Source organism: Numida meleagris, chromosome 5 (genome assembly GCF_002078875.1).
Source record: "Numida meleagris isolate 19003 breed g44 Domestic line chromosome 5, NumMel1.0, whole genome shotgun sequence".
Taxonomy (NCBI): domain Eukaryota; kingdom Metazoa; phylum Chordata; class Aves; order Galliformes; family Numididae; genus Numida; species Numida meleagris.
In genome coordinates this window covers 31,585,268-31,603,255 of record NC_034413.1, presented here as the reverse complement: position 1 = coordinate 31,603,255, position 17,988 = coordinate 31,585,268, and the positions used below count along the sequence as shown (strand labels likewise).

The 17,988-nt window shown below is 36.5% G+C and overlaps 1 protein-coding gene and 1 long non-coding RNA gene across 3 annotated transcripts in view; one reads left to right on the top strand and one right to left on the bottom strand.

Moving 5' to 3' along the window:
* LOC110399475 overlaps positions 1–3,762 on the bottom strand; it is an 8,748-nt gene extending 4,986 nt beyond the window's left edge. The window contains exon 1 of the long non-coding RNA XR_002439226.1: positions 2,691–3,762. This is a non-coding gene — a long non-coding RNA (uncharacterized LOC110399475). The remainder of the gene's footprint in view (positions 1–2,690) is intronic.
* On the top strand, positions 886–16,522 carry SLC25A16 (solute carrier family 25 member 16; the record flags this gene model as incomplete). Of its 2 annotated transcripts, XM_021398207.1 has the most annotated exon segments (8): positions 886–978; positions 3,770–3,903; positions 5,615–5,678; positions 10,563–10,684; positions 11,203–11,269; positions 12,066–12,228; positions 13,102–13,170; positions 14,978–16,522. In XM_021398207.1, coding segments are annotated over 8 exon segments (869 nt in total), but the record flags the coding sequence as incomplete, so codon positions are not given.

The window sequence follows — 17,988 nt, the reverse complement described above, 5'->3', positions numbered from 1 at the left end:
CGCCCCGGCCGAGAGGGGCCGGGCGGCTGGGCCGAGTAACGCCGTGCCCGGCGCCGGGCCCGTCCTGCGGCAGGGCCGCTGCCGCGTCAGGGTCGCGTAACGCTTTTTCCCGGGGCAACGTGACCTCGGAAAGCATGGGATTTTAAAAATTTATTGTTATTTTCGCCCCTAATGCGCTTAACGTCGTGCAGGCGCGTGGCTTGCTTGCGTTTTGGAATCGGTGAGAGGGCGGTGTAGTTGCCAGCTACGTGTGCAAAGGCCCCGACCCACCGTGGGGATGCCAGGGCAGCCCGCTTATCGGTGCCCCGAGAGCTGTCAGCTGTCGGGCTGCGGTGGTGTGAAGGAAGCCAAGCCAACGCGAAACCACGCCGCCAGCCTCTTGCAGCACGTCGTGTTCTCCCTGCGGGGTGTTGTCCCAGGTTGTCTTGTAATGTGGCAAGGATGCATGAGGTTTGTTTCAGGTTTTCTTGTGATGCCGCTCGTAGCTGCAGCTCTTGCTATCAGCCCAGAGCCCCTGGGGAACTTGTGCGGACACAGCGTGCCGCTCTGGGGAGCGGTGCTGCCACACACAGCTCAGGGAGGAACAGAGGAAGCAGGCGTTGCTCTTCGCCAGCTTTCTCTGGAACTTACTGCTGGGACCTGAGAGGCCAACCCTTGTCAGTGTGGTCATGCAGAAGCAGTATGTGCTGACTTTCAGCTGAGCTTGAAGAGTTGCGTAGCATGCTTTTAATAGGGGCCTTTTACTCCTAATTGGGGCTTTTTTGACTTCCTAATTAAGTTTTTCCTAACCTACTCCATTTAAAAATAGGTTAGAAGAATCCCTTATTTATCTGCTGACTCAAAGGGCTTTGGCACCCCATTGCTTTTTTCTCTCCCTTTGGAAAGGTGTTGCAGGATGCTGTGCCAAAACAACCACTGCTCCACTGGATCGAGTAAAGATCTTGCTGCAGGCTCATAACCACCATTACAAACATCTAGGTAAGATGGCTGCTGCTTGTGTCATCCGCATTTTTAAAGTGCAGCGTGTATCGTTTAGGTTTGTTGGTTTATTACATGATCCGACTGTGATAAAGAGAAGTGCTGATCAGACAGAATGTTGCTTCTGTCTGGTTGGTCCCTTTGCCATATATTCTCTTGAAAACAACAGAGTCTGAAGAACACACTTAAATAAGAGACATTGAGCCTGTACAAGTGGCGTTGGTCGACAGGTTAGAGATGTTAGAATAATCCTTGATGCTGCGTAAGAGCTAGAGCTTGATCCTCCTCTTACTGAAGTCAGCAGGAGTCTGGTAATCAGAGGTTCAAGCTCGGGATTGTGCATGTAAAAGCTGCCACCGCTGCTAACCTGCTGTCCTTACAGGCAGTACTAGCGTGCAAGGGTTGTGGGAACTTTTCAGAGCCTGGAAGTCCTTGCAGAGGGGCTGGTGATTACAGAGCCATGACTGCTGAGCCCCGCAAGACTCTTGCACTTACTCACGCAGACAGAAGTGTGATTGGTATAAGTTGAAAGTAAAAGTGGACTTGTGCTTTGCAGGAGTTGTGGGTGATCTGTGTTCGGCATCTGTGTTGCATCATGGTGAGAGAATAAACTCAGAATTGGCAGCATGTTCAGAACTAGTCTCTGTGGGGCTGTAACAGTGCCCTCTTGTGCATCACACTTGAGATATTTTATGTCATATGTTCTTCAAATATGTTATAACTTACATTCAGAAACTCAGGTATGTATCAAGAAAAAAATGTTTCTGAATTACTTAACTTCTTACATTTAAAAATACTTAGAAATTTTTAATTTAAAGATCATGTTTTAAAGGCTGGAAAAATAAATATTGAAATGAAATACAAGGGTTGTACATTAATGTTGCACTACCAAGAAGGGAAACGGGAGGCATGTGTGTCAGTGGTTTACAGGCGTTTGGCCCGGTTCTGTGACGAAGGGGACAGGGGACCCACGGGCCCATGCCCTGGGAAAAGGGGAAAAGGGGAAAAGGGTAAGGAGATGGCCCTGAGAGCAAAGAACAGTGGCAACAATCTGAGGAGAAACAAACTAATTTACTAAATAAGATATCGGAATGCAAAACAACACACTATAATACAATATAATTACAATTTAAGCTGATAAATCCAATACAGAGAGAGAGAATGTCCCAAAATCAAGGTAGGCCTTACTCTACTACCAACGATAAGACGGCTGGAGAGCGAGGTGCTGCCAAGATGAGAGACGGCGAAAAAAGGGACGAGGTCTCGTGATCTGCAAGTTTTTATACTGCGAGCTTTTATCTTTTCCCTCCGGCTGGAAAATGGTAACAGAGGAGCAAAGTACCGTGGGGAATGTAGTAGTCTTTCTCCTCTGAGAACTAGGTACATCCACTACATGATGTTATGATGTGGAATACCAATAACCGAAAATCACAAAACCATGACACATGTGGCAGCTTGGTAACACAGTCCCTTAAGTATGCATTCAAATCTGCAGCCTGACAACTGAGGGCTGAAATAATTGGTTCGACTAATATTTTAAATTATTATTTTCTGTTTAGTTTGTATTGTGCCATAGCTGGCAAGCTAAGTCTTAAATTTGTTCCTACGTAGGGTGTTATGTATGATTTTGATTGTTAGAAATGTGTTTGACTTGAATGAATGTTCTTGTTACGTGTAGGCAAAGAAGAAAATTACATGGATGGCAGGCATACCTGTTAGCCCAGAGAGAGTAGTTGGTTCATCACATCCTCACTAAATCTGTTTCCTGCCCTTGCTCTGCAGAGTTCATGGCACGTGGATCTCAGAGCATGTGCTGTAAGAAATAAAAACAGTAACTCATCAATTCTAGTCACAGCCTAAGCGTTTTTAGAGGCATGTAATAAGTGTAAAATGTTAAAAATAGATTTAATATTGTATTCTTAGAACCCCTGAAACTAACTAACATTTGCTTGATTTAATTTTTAAATGGAAGCTTATCATCAGCCTTTTTTTCTTTTCTGCCTGAAATAAGAAATGTGTAAGCTTTTTTCAGGTTCAGCTCTTCTATTATTAAGTAGTTGCGTATGAATGTGAAAACTGATCTACTGTTATAGTTTATTCTTTTACTTGAGAAAATAGAGGCAAAAAAAGCCCCCAAAATGTCCATTTGATAGCATTTGTGTATAACTAGAAATGCGTTCATAATAAAACTGTAGGTTTTGCCCTGACTTTGTGTGATCTTGCATTAACGCCTGTTAAGAGGGAGTAGGATTGCTTCTTCTTACAATGCCTCTGGGACAGAAAGTATAAAATGCCTAAGTTGTAAATAATGTGAGTCTTAAACTTGTTTAATTAATTTCCTCCATGATGGTATTTACTTTCTAATTTACCATGTAACAATTGGATGTTTGTCCACTACTTTAGATTTTTATTTTTCTTTTAAATTGATTTTTGATTTAACTGAAAAGCAACTCAGCTTGCTTCCTTCAGTTGCTAATTGTAGCTTTTGGGGGTGGATATTATCATCTGCAACAGGATTGCTTGTAGTCCAGGTAAACATGGGACTTGAGATGCAGGAATTCACAAAGTTCACTGAATCTGGGAGGTAGGAAAGCTGGTAATAACTTAACCTTAAACCTCTTCCTTCTGTCAATGTCTGGGGATGGTAAAGTGCATTTTCCACTCTCCATCGTTACATGAGCAATGAGGTTGGGCTTTATTTCTGTGCATACTTCCCTGTAGTCATAGTACTTGCTTGATTTTTTTTTTCCCTGATGTGATTGTTAAATACTTCTTTTTACATTGCTGACAGGAGTGTTTTCTACGTTGTGTGCTGTTCCCAAAAAGGAAGGCTACCTTGGGCTGTATAAAGGAAACGGGGCAATGATGATTAGAATCTTTCCATATGGTGCAATTCAATTTATGGCGTTTGACCAATACAAAAAGGTAGTAGAATTTATTTTGTTTTCCTTTTTTTTTTTTTCCTGGTTACAGTGAATACAGATTTTTTTAAGTGATCAAAACTAACACTGAAAGTTCTGTGTCTTTTTATCTATCTGCACGTCTTCCATAAGGCTGCTTGATTTTTTCTGAATCTAACGCTTCAAAATGTCCGGGCAACAGCAAAACTGTTAGCAGCGTTGCTTAAGGAAAACGTAATTCCCAACAAATTTTGTAGCTTTGTGTTGTATATTGCATGCGTGCCTGTGTGCATCCATATATATATTTAATTAAGTCTGCTGTTAGTTGTGTTGCTAAAAAATAGGCCTTTGTAAATGAAGTAGGAACAAAATTGAAAATGTAAACTCTTTATTCTTTATTATACTGCATTGGAATTCTTAGTACCTGATGGGTAGAATAACTTTAACTTGGAAGTCTGTCTAGCTAAATGACTGTTATGTTTGACCTGAGAAATGACTGTCAGTGTAGATAAAAATGAGCTGGAATAAAAGATATGCTTATTTCGGGGGCATGCAAGGTGTGCATATTCCTTTCTACTCTCATGCATTTACTCTTTCATAATGCATTCATAAGAAATCCTTGCAGCATTTTTGAAATGTCAGATGTTATCATGACTGTGTTTTTAAGCTTATACATGGTGAAACATACAATGTTACTATTAGTTATGAGGAATTTCATATTTGAAAGGACAAATTTAGTACCCAGTGAAGTAAATAGCAGAACTTTTACTAGACAGTAAGTTTCAGATTGGGATTCCCTTTCCAAAAGAGCAAATTCCAGCAGGCTGATACAAAGAACTAACTGCAATGAGCTTCATATGTTCTTTTATGTGGTGTAATTACAGATGCTGTTGATCAAAATGCTATGCTTGTTTTATTCTGTGTTGAATAAAAGGGCATGTGATATGCTTTATAATGTAATGATTTATGAATCCACAAATTTCAAGAAATCGTTTAACTTTATAACACTTTATCTATTAATTAACAACAAATATTAAAGGTGCTTTGCAGGATAGTTTAAAAGTTAAAAACAAAACCATCAGAACAGTTCTAAAAGGAAGAACATATGAAATGATCCTATGAATGATTCATCATAAGATTAACCATTTCTTAAAATTTCTAAATTATTTGATGTAAGTCTGAAAACTAGTTTCTAACTTTCTTGCAAGACTTGATGTAGTTTAGGAAGTTCTTGTTCTCAAATACTCGTTCAGTCTCGCTCTCTCTTTTTTTTTTAAATCCAGTTAAAGTCAGAAAAGTTTCATTGTAAGAGTAAGTAAGTTTCACATGCTGTGCATGAGAGAACAATTTTCCCTTATCAAACATGCAATTCTTAAACTTTGTTCAATGTTCTTTGCACCCTACAGTGTGAAAGAGATAATATTCAGTTTGCCTCGGTTGGACCAGATTAATAACTCAGTAAGCAATCAATAAGCTTCTGAAGTACAAATAACTTCAACTAATCGTTCTGCCTTGCTAGGAGAATCTTAGTACTTCGGTGTTCTTAGTAAGAAATTGGTACCAAGGTAAACTTTCAAAAAACTCTTAGCAGTGATTAAGTGCTCTGGTTTGAATTTGTAGAGTCGTAAACTTGTTGTAAGAGCTACAGGGTTTGCATTCATGTGCTAGTAAATGCTGTGATGTATTTCCCTGTATTTTCTCCTATAAAACTGCAGTAAACGTTGCGTATTTTGTAGGCAATAAAGAAGCACCTTGGGATTTCAGGACATGTGCATCGATTGATGGCTGGATCCCTGGCAGGTATAGCTTTGTACTTGCATTTCAGACATCCTTCTCACTGGAAAGTTAATATTTGTTTAGAAGATGATTTAATAAGTGTTCAGGTCTAACTTTCACAAATTTGTATTAAGTAAAAATACTCATAAATGGTCAATATAACAAATAGTCACCTCATTGAAAACTGTGTAAGAGTATTCTTTAAAATTGTTCGAAGGTTGAATTCCCTGCTGTGGTGTAAAGCATGATATTTGTGGTGTTCGTTATGGCTTCTGAAAAATGAACAATCCAGTGTTATCAGGATGAAGAATAAAGATGGAGGTTTTAGCAGAATTGGCTCATCAACCTGTCTGCCATTGCTTCTTGGTTGAATGTAAACCCAGAAAAGTAGCGAGATTCTTTGGATTTCCCAAATGAAATGGAAATGTTTATATTGTTGACATGCAATGTAGGATTGTGATGATACTCCTTAGAGTATGCATATGAATGTTAAAATTATAATCATTTAACAAGTAGTGCAATTGCAGTAGGAAAAAAAAAATTGTAAACTGTCAGTATATAATATAGTTATCCATGTCTGTTTTTATCCTGCTGGTCATTTCTGAGCCAAAGTAGCTCAGAGTAAACAGAGGAAGTTAAATAGTAGCGGGCAAATTTTTAATCAGGGTGGTTCTTCGTATGTGTTTTGCAGAGTCTTAGTATTTGTTTACTAGGTCGCATTAGCATTAGATAAGGAGGGTTTGTATGCCAAGAAACTATAGGGGAGGAAGGCGTCACCAAGAAGAGCACAGAGTCCAGAGTCTTAGATATAGAAGTTCTCTAGAATTGCAAACAAAATGAGGAGACTTTTAAAAGCAACTAGTAATATTTCTTGCATTAACTCACATGACTTAGAGCACCTATAAGGGGATGTTATCCTGTTTCTTCTGTGTTTTAATGACTAAAGGAGAGTGTGCTTCACGCACCTCAGTGTTGGTGGAGAGAGGTCTTCACAGTTTCGTAAGAGGTAACACTGTGCAGTTGAAAATGGCTAGCCCTTGTGTCGTATTTCTTTTTGTCCCTATTGTGCCTTCCAGCCACACAGCTGTCTGCATTCACTTGAGTGTATGATACAGTTACTTAAATCTTTCTTGTGTCAGAGTTTCCAACGTTGCTAGGTCTGCAGACCCGAATCAGCTTCAAAATGGTGGGAAACATTTGAGTATCTTTTGTAACTGATAAACGGGATCAAAGGCTTATCCACAGGGAAGGGCAAGGCGGGGAGGTAGGGGAATGAGAGAAAAGAAGAACCTATTGTAATGCATACATTTAAGGAGGCTAAAGTTACTGGGGAAGCTTCAACTCTGAATTTCCTGGGTCTTGTGTGATTCAAATTTCAGCTGTAACACCTCATTAACAGATAAATGACTTATAACTTCTTTTAAGCAAAGACAGGGCTGAGGAGCAGATAGAGAAATCATAGTTGTTAGTAGGATCCAGGAAACGAAATAGTCAAATAACACCTGTATCACAGTTCGACTTTGCAAATCTGAATCTTTCAATTTTCTTACTGAAAAATTTGTAGTAAAATACAGAAATGCCTGTTTTCTCCCCTGCACTTGATTAACCAGAAAAAAAAAAAGCCCACAAACCAAAACATCCAAACAAACTAACAAAGACCCTAATACAGAAAGCATGATGGTGGTTTGTTTGGTTTTACTTAATAAATGCAATTGGAAAATGTTACAGATTAGGAGAACGATGTGATGTCAGTTTTAAATAGGATGTAAATAAGTTATTTAATTGAGTCAACATTTTAAAACAATCTGCTGTCTACTTTTTCAGGTGCAATTTAGCAAGTAATACAATTAGGTAGTAAGTGTCTAGACATACCTAGACTTGTAAATTATCCAGTTCTTTAATCTATCTGATGCATGTTCTTTGTCATCAGCTTTTTCTGTCTTCGTATAGTTCATGAAGCTTTGTTTTTTTATGGAACATGCTTCCTTGATAAGTTAATCTCTTTTATACTTGTGAAGGAATGTATCTTCTGCAGTTGAAGGCTGTGACTTGTGTTTGTTATTTTTGCAACTGTGTACCTCAGAATAACCCGGTAGTACTAATTTGGTCTATGTAGAGCGTGATGTAGAATTCAGAAAAACATGTGCATCAGATATATTTGCAGTACCTGATCTTTGTAAACGTGTTTCACTTGTTATTTCCTCACCCTAGATATTTTTTTTTTTTTTTACTTCGAAGAAGGAAAATGGAGGAATAGTAGGGAAATTGTGAGACAGCTTTTTGCCTGTACAGCTAATCTCATTGTCAACTTCCAAAGCCTGGACAGTCTGATTCCTGTTGTGCTTCATTTACACCAAGCCTTGGTAAAAGTTTGTGTAACCCAGTATCTTGTCCCCAAGAGTGGTCAGAGGTGCTTGAAGAAGTTGTGATTAAGTAAAATGCTCTCTCCCTGACAATTTTTTGGCTTCAGTGGTGTAGGTACTTGTGAGTCAACATTTGCAATGAGAAAGTTGCTGTATTTGAAGAAGTGGTACCTTACAGGACGAGGAACAGTATTTGTGCTATCATGATTATTTCAGATAAGATCCTGGGATTTGCCGTACATGTCTCTGAACTGTGGAGAGACTTCCAATCCTGTCCTGTTAAACCAACCATGGGAGAGATTTCTAGATAGACTTACATTAGTTGAAAAACATTGCTTCCTCAGGAGAGGGAAATGGCCTTAAGGTGTTCTGCTCTGCCTTCTGATAACTCGTAGTGTTTAAGGAGTAGAGATGAGATTAGTGTTTCTGTAAAGTTTCCCAAATGTGACTATAGCTCCTCACAGAAAAATAAGTCTCTCCCGAGCCTCAAAGGAAGTCTGGATCCATCCTCAATGTACATTTACCTCTTATGAACAGTGAGCAGTAACATGCCACTCTGAGTTGCTTCAAGAAAGCATATTTTGTGACTTTTTCAAATGCAAATGTTAGAAATCCTGTTTTACTTTTCCTCTCCAGAATCCATCGCTACACAATTTTAATATAAAGTGAAAAAATCTGTCCTATTTAAAAGTCCTATTTACTGGATATGATTTTTTTTCAGTCCCATCTGATTTTTTTCTTCCTCACTTGTGCTGTTTTTGGACTTAGTGTTGACTATTAGTACTTGAACTAAACTCTTGGTTGCTGTTTGCTAGTTTTTGTGCAGAGAATATTCCTGGATGCTCATCAGTGGATGATTGGGAAGAAAAGGGGGATAACGTTGTGTTTTGTATAAGGATAGCTTTCCTGTGATCTCTTTAAGTTCCATAAAAGCCTTTTCTCTCTTTTTTTTTTTCCCCCACTCTTTTATTGGAATTGCTTGAATTGTCAATTTTACAGTATTTCTGGACATCTTGGGAAATTCCTTGGGAAAAGGCTGCAGGGATTGAATTTAATAGCATAGGTCAGTGGAAATAGTCCTAAGATTGCTCTGGTATTTTGCACCTTCCAAGTTTGGAATCCTGTGGGTGAGACTGCATCAAAAATCAACTGCAGTTGTCTGCTTTTTTTGTTCAGAGGAATGGTCCAAAAAATCTAAAAAGGTGTCTTTTGTCTTCTAAAATAAATGTTACTGGTAAGATACTCCAGAAAGACACAAACTCAGCTGACAGTTGACCAGTGTCAGTTTTTTCAATAGCCTCCCCATGCTGTTCTTTTTTTCCTAACCCCATCTGATGTTGATGTTTTATGTCAGATCCTCCCACCACTTTTCAACAATTGATTATTCTCTCTCCAGATATGAAAGTTAGTGCTCTTTGCTGAAACAGTTGTTGTTCTTTTTAATCTTTGTTTCAATTTTGTCTCCTGTTGTGGCTTTCTCTTGACCTTACGCAAGAGGGGGGAAACGATGCACATGCAAAAAGAGATATAATTAACAAACTATTAAAACTTGAGAGGAAGTGCAATTTCCTACCAGTGCTCAAAAGGTGCTCATCTTCTGTAGGATCAATTTTAAGGGTGTTCTTTAGATACAGAAGAGCAGTTGCTAGAAAGCAGAACATGAATCACAAACACTTTTGGTTTCCTTTTCTCTTTTTCTCAGTTATTTTATTTTTATCACTGCCAGTGTTATAACACCAGAAAATAATCTGTCTTTAATAATCTGTTTTAACCAGTCCCTCCATATAATTTGTTAGTAACTGAGTGGCTTAACTGAAAGACTACTGGTAGGAAGGACTTAGTATTCAGGTAACTCTTAGAGGAGTTATTATTTGTACTGGAGGTCTGTTTACAAAATGGTAAGTTGAATCCTAAGATTTGATTTTTTTTTTGAACATCTTGTTAAGTCTAGAAATAGCTTTTTTAGTTGAAGTTATAAAAAAGATGGTGTGACATGAACTATAAAAATACAGCAATGCAATGCAGTTCAGTACTGTTCATGACGAGGCTTCTGAATTTACTTAAAAATACTGTATTTTCAGGTGCAGTAGATAAATACATCCAATAATCACATATTTGAAATTTGACACAAGTTTTTGGAAATGAAACATGTTAATAGTGCTTTATTTATTTATTAGGTAATGTAGGATTCGATTTTGTAGTTGCAATCCAGTAAAGGCTGATGCACTTGATTGGCCTGATGCTTATGAGCTATGAAGAAGACTGCTTGTGTAAATACAGTTAGGCCTGTAACTCTGCAGAATAATCAAGGCATAAGTGTGCAGCTTCAGTGAACATCAAATATAAATATAAATCCTTTGTGTGTTGCTGAGGTTCCTGTTTGATAAATACAAATGAATTTTCAAGTACTTTTTCAACAAAATAATCTGTGTATGCTATTACATTCACTGCCACAAAAGGAAATTCTGATTTTCAAAATAATCCTAGAAACAGATAAGGTGTAGGTGAGTTTTGTTTGCTTGTTTTGTTTTTGTTTTTAATAAAGGTATTACAGCAGTGATTTGTACTTACCCTCTTGATATGGTTAGAGTTCGTCTGGCATTCCAAGTAAAAGGGGAACACAAGTACATGGGAATTATCCATGCATTCAAGATGATTTACACAAAGGTATTTTTTCTTTTAATCTTCAGTCCTATCAAAGCGAAATATACTCTTTAAATAATGTTGCGCTGCATTGAAAGTAGTGACCTAGTGGAAAATGAGTTCACTGCGTGCACATTGAACTTAATGTAAAAAATTATCTGGATTCTTCCTTCTACTTAGGCTGCTAAGATGTAGCTAAGACTTACATAAGTGGGAGATGAAAACGAAGAAAAGTTGTGTTTCAATAACACATAGAAACGTTAGCAAAATATTTGGGGAGGAGGGATATGTGTAATGCAGAAATATCTCTGAGGTTATGATGCCGGATGTAAATTTTTTTTCATTTTCCCTTCTGTGTCTCCTATGGAGCTAGATAGTTGTCCCATCAATTCTTCAGACACAAGAAATGCAACTTGATGTTAGCTCCCTGTTGCTAGATGATGCTAGTCAGATTGCTGTCATGAATCTGTACAAACAGATGTGTAGCTTAAGATGTTTGTTGTATTTCTTGCCGCAAACATGATTGTATTTTTCTTTCAAAGGAAGGTGGTTTTAGTGGGTTCTACAGAGGGCTGATGCCAACTATTGTAGGAATGGCTCCATACGCAGGTAAGTTAAAAACAGAGCACAGAAATCCCTCAGCATTTATGTGCGCTGCTAAATTTGCTTAATATATTTGCACATCAAATTAAGTAGCTTCCTTTAAAACCAAGGATTTTGCATTTTACTGAACAGAGAAGGGACGCTACTAGAAGCATTTGTGGCTGTTCAGTCTTTACCTAAATTAATCAATGTGTGTTGAAGCTCCTTCAATAGGCAAATCTTAGGTTTTCTGAGACTTGGAATTGAGAGGGAAAAAGGTAAAGTAGTGGTTCTCTCCTCTGCTTCCCAGTTTTCCCCCCCAAAAAATGTGCAGGTTGTCTCTCCCACGTAAATCCATAAGAGGGCCGAGCCCTGTAGATGGTGGAGTCTTAGAGGCTCTCTGTTGGCTCCATCTCCTGGTGACTTCTGTATAAATACTTAGCCAAGCTGAAGCAGTGGGTGACGTGGGATGGAGGAACATCAGAAATGACTGCTGAAACTACACTCATCTTTAGATGATGAGACGTTTTTTGGTTAAACAGATCTTAGGGGTTACTTTTAACAGCAAACCAGTAATTTAAAAGCCACAGTTGAGCTTATTTTAATCATTCTTTTAATGGTAATCATGAACAGTAATTAATTTGGACAAAAATTATTGTAAAGCTCTAAGTATTATTTATCTGTTTCTTTTATTTAAGAAAAACTTCTAATATGATTGGAAAATTATTTTTGTAATTGCAGCTTTTTGTTAATGATGATGATAAGTACATCAACAAATATTTTGCTCTTTTGTGAAAGTACATAAAATTAAATTTCCTTTTAGGTTTTTCTTTTTTTACCTTTGGTACCTTAAAGAGCATTGGACTTGCTCAAGCACCTAACTTGCTTGGACGGCCTTCCTTAGATAATCCTGATGTCTTAGTTTTGAAAACACATATAAATCTGCTGTGTGGTGGCATAGCTGGAGCAATAGCTCAGACGATATCGTAAGTTGGGGTATTGATTGTTATTTTTTTCTATATAGATGTTTGCTCTAGAAAAAACTATTTTGTCTGAGAATATGATTTTTTTTTAATAAGTCTAGTGTTAATAAGTCTTTTTTCAGTCAGACACTGCAATTCAGTTATTTCATATTGTTTCACTTAGTAAATATCTCTTTAATCTTCAGGGGCTTTAAAGATAAATGCATTGAGTCAATTAAAACAAACAGACAAAACTAAAATCAGCTGGAATCTTGTTTGGTACGCTATGAAATTTGGACTATTAACATCATTTGCATAATTGTATTATTCCAGTTTATTTTAAGATGGTATAACCTGCAAAGTCTTAGGAATTGAAAAAAGAAAGCCTAAGATACTATGTTTGGCATTACTTTGTTATTACTTTGCCTGTTTTCACCATTCTCATACTGTCTTCTTCATGTTTTCTTTTGGCCATAAATCAGATGAATTTGATAGACTTCTATGGCATCAATTTTTCACTAAATCACTGCATTACATTACACGTGTAACATACATTTTCTATTAATCTTCAAAATTTTAATTTTTTTTTTGACTCAGGTGTCTTCTCCCTCCAGTGTTTTACAGACTGTTTTGTATTCTCATCTGATCTTCATGTGTCTTCCTTACTCGTGCCAAATGGAATATATTAAGAGATTTGATTTGCTGGTTTGGTTGTATAGGGGGAGTCTCCCTTTTTTGAGAACTTTCAGCTATGTTGAGAATCTAAGCCGAATTCCTGACTCACTGAAAAGGGAGCTTGGAGGTTGCAGATGGACTTCTTTGTATTCTTTTTTTAATTAAAAACAAAAACACAAGAATATTCCTTGTTGAACTGCTGTTCAAATATCTCCTCTGTAGATATCCCCTTGATGTAACTCGTAGGCGAATGCAGTTAGGAGCGGTTCTCCCAGACTCTGAAAAGTGCCTGTAAGTATTTTCTTTTCATCTTTAGTGACTGAATTCTTAGATTTCTGAACGATGTTAAATTCTTAGTTTAAAAGTAAAAAAAATGAGTTCCTGTGCTGTTGTTTTCTTCATGCTTTTAATGAAGTGTGTTATGTTTCCACACAGCTGAACAAAAGCTGAGGTTCAGAAATAAAAACAAACACGAAAATTGAAGTATGCTTTTGTATTGTTACTGTGTATGAAAAAATGTTTATGTATATTTTTATTCAACTAACTGATCCTTAGTATCAGTAGGATTCCTAAGTGACAAACTACCTGCTTCTACTGAAATTTTTCAAGGTATATTTTTTAGTGGCGCAGAATCTATTCTCAAGATTATTTTGTGTAATATTGCTTTATTTGACCTGCTTTATTAACCTCAATTACAGTAACATCACACACACTGATTGTTGTTGGAGCTCCTGCAGTATTTTAGTTATATGCTTCAGTCTGTGAGAGCTTGAAGTACCATAATATCCTTAAAATTGTAGTATTAAATTAGTTGTCATTTTGGAAAACATTCTGAGTTTCAAATTGCCCCAACCAAATCCAGCTCCAGGAAATTTTTATCTTGCCTACTGTTAATTTTGTGTATTGTGTATCTGAATCAGGTGTTCACCACCTGCGTGATGAGTTGGATCTTAGAAACCGCAGTCTTTCTTAATAACCTTTATAAATACCTTAGAGATGGCTTACTGTGCAAATTGCTGTTCTGTTTTTCATTAGCAGCATAAGGTCTTTTTCTTGACTGCTTTCCACTCCAGGTCCTTCTAAAATAAAAATGTGCTAATTGTCCTTGGATTTTGCTTCCTGCATTTGTGAGAACTAACACTTTTACAGTTAGGCTTTCTCGCTTAACAATTCTGTTTTGACTGTTTGGAGAGAGTAGGATAGTAGACATTTATCTTTAGAGGATGGGAGGAAAATAGAAGAAGGAAACCTTGAAGTTTTGAAGCACGTTGAAGATATTCTCAAGGAGTAATAATTTTAATAGCTTGGAAATGTTGAGCATCTCACAGTTTTTTACTCAAAGGCTTTGCATTTTAATGATTGCTTGCTCAGTTTCAATATAGGTATGTGAGAAAAATCTTCCTGCTTGCATAGCTACTGCAAATTCTGCTTTAAGTAAGATTAAACATCATACTTCACGCAAATTGTTGTGTTTATCTCAGGAGAAAACAGATTTTTGCTTGGAGCAGGGAAACTGCACACATGCAAGTTATAGAATACAGGGCTAAACAGAAACTTTATCTGCAGAACTTTAGGTGGGCATGTATGATCCTGTGCTCCAAAAAAAAAAAAAAAAGGGGGATGCAAAATTTAAGTACTGACGATTAATGTTAGAAGTGTGCACTACAATGGGCAAATGTATTTTTCTGTTACTCTATATTACAGAAGAGTAATATATTAAAGCATTGTCCTACTCTGTGAGACAAAAATGGTGCTTCTTAACTACTTCCTAACAGATAGAAAACAATGTGTAGCCACCATTCTGGTATAAAATTTATTATTATGTCTTTTAAGGCAGATTATTTTTCAGACTGAAGCTTCTTTAGATGGAATTGCACCAACCTCTTTCCAGTTTCAAGCCTTTGAGCCCAAATTTCTTGCAGAAGCTCTGACTGTCTTATGAGTCCTAAAAGGACTGTCATGTTTTGCTATTTGGAATCCCGTGTTTTTCCATAGGTCACATGTAAGAACCAAGTGAAAGGATGCCTTGTATTTAAGAAAGTGATTCTAACTATCAAATGTGTATATTTAATAATGATTCACGTTCTTGTTTTTCCAGTACAATGGTGCAGACACTGAAATATGTGTATCAACAACATGGAATACGAAGAGGATTGTACCGTGGTCTATCACTAAATTATATTCGTTGTATTCCTTCCCAGGCTGTGGCTTTTACCACGTATGAACTTATGAAACAATTCTTGCGCCTCAACTAAACTTCTTTAAGCTTTAATGTAAAAGTTATGTTGGTGAATAAATTACTTGAAGTTTAATATGTATGATACTGTGGCACTGCTGTTGTCTGACAACTTAATTTTATTTGCCAAAATGTGGTTAATTTCCTGGAGTCAAACTAGGAGACAATTCATAATAAACATTAGTTAGCGATAAACATTTTTTGCACTTAATCTTATAGGCTTCGTTAGATAAATGTTAAGAATTGCACAGTTTTAAAATTACACCCACATTTTATACGGGTTTCAATCTGTTAGTTGTTTAGCTTTATCACCATTCCAGGAGTTAAACACATGATTATATTGCTTTTCAAGCTAGTAGTTAGATATCTGTTCTTCCTTAAAATTTAAATTAAAATTAATTGAAAAAAATGGATCGATTTTCATATTCAGCTACTTGCCAGCTCTGTAGAAGCTGAACTCAGTAGACCACAACTTAACCTCCTTTTCTTTTTGCCTTTTGTACAAGTTTTCTGTATGTTGAGATCAAAGCATGTATCTTTGTGTGGGTACGTAAGAAAGTTTTTTCAGCCTCTTCAATAAAAAATGACGAGATGTATTTAACATCATCAGTAATCTTGCAATTTGGAAACCAGTTTCTTTGCATGCATTCTATTCTAAAAAAAAAAAATCTGTATCTACACAAATAAAAATGGGGAACTTGTACAGTGACAAGTGCTAGAAAAGATCTTAAGGCAGTTAGCATGTAATCTTACAAAACGTTTCTGTACCTTTTCTGTAGAGCTTAGTGTTCTCAATTCATTTTATTGAAGGCTTTGAGTACGTTACATACTTTGAAGGACTGGCTCTTGTGAACAGGTTTGTCCCTAGTTTAAAACAGGGTGACAAACAAGACTGCATGCTGCTGCACTTATGTATTTAGGCATATGGACCATATTCAACCTCTGGGGTGTGGAGGAGGAAAATGAAGATTATCTTAGAGTCTGTATATGTGTGTATGCGTTATTTCTAAAGTATGGTATGCAATAGACTATTACACTTTTTCTCCTGCAGTTCCTTGTAGAGAGTTATCGTTCAGACTCGTTTATACATAATTTGCATTGGTACTCCTGATTTTATTCACTTGAATTGAGAAGCTGTAAAGCATTTACTTAAGTGATATAAGTTATTTATTTATTGCAATATTTTAGCAGTGTCCTTTAAGAATTGGTGGATTATATGATCAATTTGCTTAATTTTGAAAAAATTGACAGACTGGATTTTGAGTTATGTATCTCAAACCAACTTTTATGACTCATTTTTTTTTTTCTAGTTTCTTAAAAGTATCTGTTTCTTTTATATTTAACAATACAGTTATGGGCAGAGAACAAGATGTATTTGAATTTATTTTATTAAAAATTTTGAATGAATATATTTGTGTGATTTTTGTGTGTATGTGTGTAAAGCAGAATCCAACATACTCACACTTGAGAAGAAAGTAGCAGTAAAACGTGTTACTAAAACAATTGAGTAGGGTACTGAATGTGAAAAATAGTCCTACAGTGGACTTCATTACTTTTTCAGAATAAAACTTAGAAGTGCGTTAATAATTCCACTTGAAAGTATTGAAATACTTCAGAAAGGTCTATGAAGGGAAAAAGATGGCTGGAAGAGAGGAGAGTTGTTTCTGATTTTTTGAGTGGACGTTTCTAAGCTTTATTGAAAAGGTTATTATTAAATATATTTCTTAATCAGAACGCTATTTTGAGTATCTGACTACTGTATTTTATATATATGACTGGCTGTATTTCCCGCGACTTTGAAGTGTCTATTTTCTGCTTTTAAAATACTAATAAATATACACATAATTTAAATATATTCTATGTATGTAAGCAATGAGGAGTTTTTCATTGCTATTGAAGACCCAACGTTTTCATTAGTCAAGATGCTGGATTTGAGTTCATCTTCCATTTAAATTGTCCCTACTCGAGAAGGTGAGGTTAATTCTTTTTAACCACTCTCCTACAGCACTGAAGTTATTGGATTGTCAGCAATTAAGTCTTAAGGAAGGAGCTGGTCATTAGCTCGTGGTTTTATTTTCAAACTGATTCTAGTTTTTTAAATGTTTCACAGCATAGCAATTGAACATAATTATATACATCCTTTCTAGGAACTTTACAAGTTATTATAAATTGCTTCAAAATCAATTTTAAAAGCTTTCTCCATGTGGGGAGAAAAAAAACAATACACACACAAAACCAACATGTTAGAAAACATTTTTTGCAACTCCAAGATGATTTTAGTTTAGTTTTTGTTTATTTGCAAGTGTAGATTGTTATCCCAAATGTCAACTTTATTGAACAAAGAGGCTTGAATGGAAGTGGTTTATTATTATTATTGCCATATTTCCTGAAAATCTGTATCCTAGGAATCTCATACCTGTTAGTTCTACGCAGTGAAACAGTTGCTTCTGTGAAGAATTGGTAATGTAGCCTTGGGTAATACTTTTTAAATTCTGTTCAAAACAGCTATTTCCAATACTCTCGGATACAAAAGCAGAAAAGGAAGCCTCACCGTTTCAGAACTCCTTCAGGTCAGAATCCCATACAGGCTTATCTATACTATGTCCTGAAGATCTCAGTTTGACTGTTTGTTTCCAGTGATTAAACACTGTCTTTAGAAGAAATCCTGAACTTCAACTCCATATTCTTACAATGGAAATTTCTGCTTGCTGTAACAGGCATTTATTTACACATTACCTATGTAGCTTGCACTTACTTCACAGAAAAGCTTGCCTGTATTCGAACCTTCTTTTTAGACTGCTAAATTGCAGTCTTAATTATTCAGTTATTAGTGGTTCTGCAAGGGAAAGCTATATAAATGTAGGCTATGTGTA